The sequence below is a fragment of the Corvus brachyrhynchos genome, unplaced genomic scaffold (genome assembly GCF_000691975.1).
Source record: "Corvus brachyrhynchos isolate BGI_N302 unplaced genomic scaffold, ASM69197v1 scaffold10, whole genome shotgun sequence".
NCBI classification, from domain to species: domain Eukaryota; kingdom Metazoa; phylum Chordata; class Aves; order Passeriformes; family Corvidae; genus Corvus; species Corvus brachyrhynchos.
The window spans coordinates 7466842-7473935 of record NW_008236180.1 but is presented as its reverse complement, the minus strand read 5'-3'; the positions used below and the strand labels follow the sequence as shown (position 1 = coordinate 7473935).

At 50.8% G+C, this 7094-nt stretch overlaps 1 protein-coding gene across 1 annotated transcript; it reads right to left on the bottom strand.

The window, feature by feature from the left end:
• Positions 1 to 1463: 1463 nt before the first annotated feature.
• APCDD1L (APC down-regulated 1 like) lies at positions 1464 to 7088 on the bottom strand. Its single transcript, XM_017734668.1, has 3 exons — positions 6832 to 7088; positions 5962 to 6520; positions 1464 to 3580 (listed from the first exon to the last, which is right to left on the bottom strand). Exons 1-3 carry the CDS (start codon positions 7080 to 7082, stop codon positions 2816 to 2818), a joined length of 1575 nt encoding a protein of 524 aa, XP_017590157.1. The 5' UTR covers positions 7083 to 7088; the 3' UTR covers positions 1464 to 2815.
• Between the last annotated feature and the right edge of the window lie 6 nt (positions 7089 to 7094).

The window sequence follows — 7094 nt, the reverse complement described above, 5'->3', positions numbered from 1 at the left end:
AGCAGGGACCTGACAGATTCAGTGGTTCCAGATCTCTGAGGAAAACAGATACAAAATCACTACTGACAAAACATAACAAAAATATCCATAGCCAGGACCAGAATGAGTAACAGCTCCATGTACATTCCCAGTGCAGTCCCAGGGTAAAAGCCTAATGGATACGAATGTGTTCTTGTTTTTAATTACTGTTAGCTGTAAGTGATGATCCTCCTGTATGTCTCAGCTGGGAGAGTTGGGAATTTTGGATGCAGTTTGGATATTTACATTCTACAAGAGAAGCTGAGTAATTGGAATGGATGCAAAAAAAAAAGATTCAGAAAATACTCGTGGAGTGTGAAAACGCCTTAGAGAGGGTGAGAGAAAACTCAGTTGGCTGAGATTTCTACCAAAATTGAGACTGTCTTGATTACAGTGCACAAGTACCTTCACAGGCAGAAAATACTGCACACTGCAGCTCTCTGATCTTAAAAAGCAACACAAGAATCACCGACTGGCAGTCAAAGCCAGGCAAATTCAAATTGGAAAAAGGCACAAATTCTTAAGAGAGAATAACTGTGTAATTTAGGAATGTGTCTTCAAAAACTGTGAACAGAACAATAAAAGTTATGATATTTATGCAAATAGCTCTTTCATGGCTTTTTTTCCTCTCAGAGGTATCCTTAGAGGAGGAAGAGGACAAGGAGGCTCCTGATGAGGTTTCACAGGCAAGTTCAGCCAGCAGAGCAGTGGGGCTCTGGTGCTGCTGGAGCCAGTGGTGCCTGAGCTGCTGCAGGGCAGAGCTTTCCCAAGGCCTTGTTGCTAACGTTGCATAAGTGTGTGATGGTGTCTCACATCATGTTAATCCCATCCCCACCTGGAAAGGATCTGTGGCCTTGTAAGAGCTTTTACACTGTGCAGGACCTGAACACTTGTTAAGTTTAATCTGTTTCCTTGCCATGTAAATGAAAAAAAAGTATCTGCACACAAATCTGATTCATGGGGGTAAATGTAGGGCAGGAATTGCCTTCCTCCTCCTCCACCCACTCTCCAAAGGCAGCACAAGGCTGTTGCCTATTCCTGCCACGGGCATGTGTGTCCAGCAGAACAGGTACCTGTGCTGAGGGGAGTCAGGGCCACTCGAGCACAGTGATGGGAAAGGAAAAGTTCTGCCAGTGTGTGGCTGACAGCAGGTGCAGCTGTGCTGCCCAGGACTTGCATCCTAATGGGAACACCCCAAGGAGACACCATCTTCTCCAAGATCACTTCCAGTTGCCCATGGATCTCTGTGCAGCAGCAGGGAGCAAAGCACAACCAACACGACTGGAAATCAGATTTGCCTGCTGAAGTCTCCTCCATGGATTGGGAAGGGAACCAAGGCAAGGCAGCCAAGCCTGGCCCCTTTGTGTATCACCTTTGGAGTAGAACTGTTCATGTGCGTGACTAATATTGGGTCATGCCTGGAACATGGGAACATGCTGACAACATTTATGTCGCAACTGTAATGCATTTAATAAGCATCTCATTTGAATTATTAATGTACAGATCCCCCCCAAGTATTTTTATGTTATAACCCCCATAATTTATCTAAGTACAAGCTGGAAGTTCGTAAATACAGCATTAAGAAGGTGGCTATTGCATAGCTGCTTTAACAAAATATCCTTTGTGGGTAAGATATATAGGCTTATTTGGAGAGGATTTAGCTGCTGGAGAAGGGCTTCTCAAGGAAGTTAGATGATGCTTAGCTGCAGCAGACAGGGAATATAATTTCTTAGTTTGTCCTTCTTGTCAGTAGGAATCAGTTTGACCTGACTGTGCTGTCTGATCTGAGCATCTCTTCAGCTCATTGTTCACCAGAGGCAGATTTATAAAACATCTGTACAGGAATGAGCCTGGAAGTGACACTTTGAGAGGAGAGCTGGACTAACAACTGCTGTGCCAGTAACTGAAAAGGAAGCAGTGAAAATACATGGCCTAAGAAGGCTGGTGAGGGATCTTTCCCTTCACACGGTGCGCGGTGACGGTGCCTGTGCCGGGCACGGCAGCAGTGACACAGGGACACTGCTGATGTCCCACAGCCATGCCAGCACTGCACTGGAGAGCTGGGATAACACAGCAGGGATGCAATGCTGCAGCCAGGGAATGCTGCGGCTTGGAGCTGTTGTGCACAGAAGTGTTTTCCATCTACTGTAATCTATGCCCAGGGTCAGGTGGAACAATCGAGCCCTCTGTGAGGGCTGTTCCGGGCATCTCCAAGTGCAAGACTGTTTGTGGGTCCCTGTGTGTGACATACACAGGCAAAGTGCAGAAAATATCTGTAAACTGCAAGAGGCATGTGAACTGTGCCCTTCTCAAGACCGCTTGCTGACTGTTTATTGCCAACTGATTCTGCAGATTAAATTTGCATGAACAGCAAAAAGGAGTGTGATGGGAGGGAACTTAACCTCAAAGAAACTCAGCAGCCAACACTTCGGATGTTTGAATTACATCTGAATCAAGCTCTTGATTAAATCTTAGCAATGTCAAAAGCTCAAAGCAGCAATTTTAATTGATGTCACTTTTTTCCCCCCTCATGTTGCTAAATTATCTGTTGCAATGTGCAGCACATCCGTGTCACTACATTAAATTTGCACGCAAAGAGCGGAGATTAGGCAATAAAGCCACAGGACAAACAGTGTGGAGTCAGGCATATCTCCTTGGCTTCGTTCACTATTGGGTGTTTTTAAAAAGTGTTTCCAAATCTGAGTAAAACTGATTCCAGATGTGCTCATTTGAAGGGTATAAAAATCACGCTAGCACCAAGATTTGTCTGAATTCTGCACTGTACCTGAAGAGATAACTAGTCCCATCTTAAAAACAGAAGTGCTATAAACAATAAAAAGGCCACAGGCAAAGGTTTTAGTGCTTCGTTCCCGTTAGCATCCTTTCTTCCCATGTATTTTAGACTAATATAGTTGGAGAATTCCCGTGAGGCTGCAGCACACTGGATCAGAGGGGCCTGGTAGGACGTGGGTCGCTTGTCGGGGCTGTCGGGGCTGGAGCCGTCCGTGGGCCTCTCCCCGATGTAGAGGAGGCTGCGCTCCTGCGTGTCCTGCTCCGTTTTGAACAGTTCGTACTCGGTGTGGGGCAGCTTGATGCCCAGAGCCAAACATCCATTCGTGGGTGTTATATCCTGCTCCACCCCGGCGCTCCAGGAGCCTGCCAGCCCACAGCTTCCCGGTTCCGAGGAGTTGAGCATCACCACCGTCACCTGGTCCATCGGCGTCACCCGAGCCTGGGTGACTTTAAAAGCCAGCTCGGTGCCACCCCGCACCTTGGAGGAGGGGATGCCCTGCGTGTAGTGCCCGGAGGCGTAGATGGTGAACGTGGGCTGCCTGCAGAGCGGGTCGGAGTAGTGATAGTAATGCCCTTCCCAGGTGTGGTTGTTGCCGTGGAATGTGAAGTACCTGGTGAGGAAGAGCACGGCCGGCCGGACCTCGCAGTGGGGGCTGACCCAGCTGCCGCTGAGCTGCATGGGCAGCGCGGCTCTGGCGGGCAGGATCGGGGGGTGGTGCTCATCAGCCCTGGAAATAATCCCGCACGCCGGGCAAGGGTGCACGTGGTGCTGCAGGAGACAGAAAATAACAGTTCTGTGAACTGGGAAGCAAAAAAAAACCAAAAAAACAAACCCTTCCAGAATATTTCAAAAGCTTCGACTCCCCTCGTCCACAGCAGGGTGCGGAACTGCGGGGAGCTTGCAGAGGCAGCCGAGCAGATTAAGGGAGATAAAGCGCTGCCCTGCTCTTTGCTATTCTGGTAGCTGAAGGACACTGGGCTGTGCCCTGCGGCCGCCCCGTGCTGGGGCTGCTGAGGACAGGCCGAGGGAGGAGGCCGGGGCAAGGGCAGAGCCGCTGCCAGGGCAGGGAACGCTCCCTCGGCACATCCAGGTTGTTCCCCCATCAGTTTTCCATGGCGAGTTGGGTGAGGATGCGGGTGCTGGGCGGTGTCAGAACAGAGCAACGCCGCAGTTTTTGGGAAGGAAGGAGGCTGTGACACCTGGCCGTGGGGAGCTCCTGGGGCTGCAGCCTCTCCAGTACAGCCCAAGGTGCTCTGCCTCCCCCTCGCCCCGTTCCCGCCCGTGTTCCCACATCCAGGGATTCGGGGGAGCACCGGGATGAGCCGGGAGGGGAGGGAGGGGGCCGTGGGGTTTTTCCAGCAGCCAGAACGGGAGAAGAAAGGGACCCTCTGCACAAAGAAAGCCGTGACCTTGGCTTCCCTGCTGGTGGAGAGCTCTGAGTCAAACCAGTCCTGCCCCTGATCCGGTGCCAGCAGGGGTTTTGTGTAGCTTGGAAATTTTTCTTATACTTCATATATCACAACTGATTTATTTTTAAATAAGCAGGGTTGGAACATTATATAATTTTCTAGAGCACGAGCTAATCTTTACTGAACTGTCATAGGCAAGAAGGTTAAATAACTCAGTAGTTAACTGTAGGGTGGGTAATTTACATGCAAGTTGATTGGAGTCTACTGTAATTTAGTCATTTTCAGCTTGCTTTACTGCTACTGTCACAGTAATGAGTGCTGACAGTACACAGTACATTATGGCTAAATAATCCCAGAAGTTGGCAAATATATATGCTCTCCTTAGGCAGGAAATTCTTTGATAATGAAAGGTAATTTGGGAAGAATGGGTTTCTTTAAAACAGATATAAATTTAAGGGGAAAAGAGTGATATTTTCATAAAGAGAGTTAAAAAAGAATTCCTGACATAGCTGTGTAACTCACCAGCACAGGCAAATGGATGTCAGTTCACAGATTTTTTTTTTTTTTTTTTCCAAAAAGAAAAGAAGAAAAAAAAAGAAAAATCCTGTGCTCAATAAAATTATCACTATGGACATGGAGCCAAAACTCTTACTTGCTTAAACCAGTCGTGTGAAGTTATTTCTAATGTATGGCAGCTTCTAATTATCGCCAAGTGGTGACATCATGTGTGGGTCCATTGGAGAGCTGTTGGCTGATTAATTACAGGGCTGCATTCAGAGAGTGAATTTCAGTATCTTTAGGTTTGGTTTTAAATTAACTTTTAAAAGTGTTTATGTTTACCATCTGGTTTTGCTCATATATATGGTTTTGGCCCAAGATAACACAAGTTTAACCAATTTGAGAATGTTACTTTCGAGAGGGAGAGGGGTGTTGCCCTGTGTGTTTTTCAGAGTTCAGTTGGTGTAGTTCGAGGTGTGGGGAAATGTTGCCCCAAAATATTTTTTTCTCATGTATTTCCTTTCAATCTGGCGAAGTTCAGAGAGGTTTTTTCACCCCATCTCACTGCTCCACCATTTCTGATTTGATCAGTTTTGGTTTGGATGGAAAGGTGCTTTCCTGGGAATAAACTAAGCTGCTATATGACATAAAATAAAACAGAATAAAAGGCAACCAAGTCTGCTGCTCAGTTTTATGTATGTCAGAATGGAAGTTTGATTTCTGTGTAATAACATCATTGTACTGGGGGCAAGTTCCTGTGCTACTGGCATTACACCAAGGACTGAAGAGATCCCTTGTTCCCCTCAGCCTGGAGCACACCCCAAAGAGCATTGAGAGGGCAGGCAGATGAAGGACAGAGCAGATGAAGGGCAGAGCAGACAGGCTCTAACAATGGGCAGCCTGAAGCCTTCACTGACTTTGGTTGTGCAAAACAAGGAAACTGCATCTCCCAGGAAAACACAGCCAAACAAAAGCTGTTAACTCCAGGCCCGTCAGTGCAGGCTTGTTTCCCATGTTGGTTTTGCTGAGCTTTCACCTTGGTCCTGTTCTCTCAGGAGGGCAGAGGATGAACCCCACATGCCATGGAGCACCTGGGGTCCCACCCCTGCAGCCCTGCACGGCCTCACCCGCGTGTCCTTAGGACTGCGGGGGCCAAGTGCTGCGGGTGCCACTTCAGCAGCAATGAACGTGCTGGCAAAGCCCTGATGCAGTGAGGGGGCCGTGCAAAGGCCTCATCCTTACCAGGGCGCTCTGCATGGGGCGCTGGTAGCCGGTGGGGCGGTAGTGCAGCCTCTCCCCCCAGTCCGTGTGGATGTCGCCCAGGTACAGCTCCTCCACCAGCTGGCTCCCGCTCTGCTGCGGCTGCAGCAGGGGCTGGTAGTGCCTCTCCACGCGCACCAGGCTCAGCTCGTGCATGGCGAAGCCCAGGGCAGCGGTGCAGTCGCGCTCCGTCTTGGCGCTCAGCACCTCGTACAGGGCTCCGGGCGCCCAGGAGCGCCCCGGGGGCAGGAACCCGCTGCAGCCCTCGCCAGAGGTCTGGTTGATCCAGGACGCCACCTCCCGCATGGCCTTCTGGCTGTGGAACACGATGCCCACTTTGTGGAGGTGGTAGTCGGCCTCGGTGGCCCCGCGGGTGATCCAGGAGGCCTGGCGCAGCCGGAGCTTGCCCTTGATGACCAGCGAGTAGGAGGGGTCGCGGCAGGAGGGGTCCCAGTAGTAGAACTGGAGAGCCTTGAAGAGCCGGTTGGCGTAGAAGAGGTAGGATCGGGTCAGGAACTCGGGTCCCGGCCGCACCTCACACCTGCGGGGAAGGCACTGCTGAGCCGCCGCGGAACGGGGAGAAATCCCTCCCAGGGCAGCCGGGGTGCGGGAGGAGAGGGGCGAGCAGGGATGGGAGCAACTTCCTGGGCAAGAGCCTTCCACACGTGGTGGCCACCCTTGGGTGATTTTATAGTCTGGGCATCTGCTACTAAAATGTGAGAGTGATGGACAGAGGATCTTAAACTTCATGCACGTCCACAGGGAGGAGTGCAGAGGGCAATGGGAATCAGGGCTGCTCTGCCCGTTCGAGCTGTACCGCGATGGGAAAGAAGCAGGAGGCTCTAGGGACACCCGGGGCTCCCAGCCCTCCTCCAGCCGGGAATGGGGGCTGGGGGAGGGGGAGAAGGGAACACATTTGTTACTCTGCCGTTTGCTGTGTCCTGACAGCACCGAGGGTGGGCAGGAGTCGCGCTGAGGGACTGGGGCAGGAGGTGTCCAGGGGTCTGGGGGCGAGTTCCCTGTGGGTGGGGGGGTCCCTTCCCAGGAGAACGGGGTTCCTTGCCCGGGATATTAGGGGCGCTTTTCCAGGGATGGATGTGCATTCCCGGGATCTG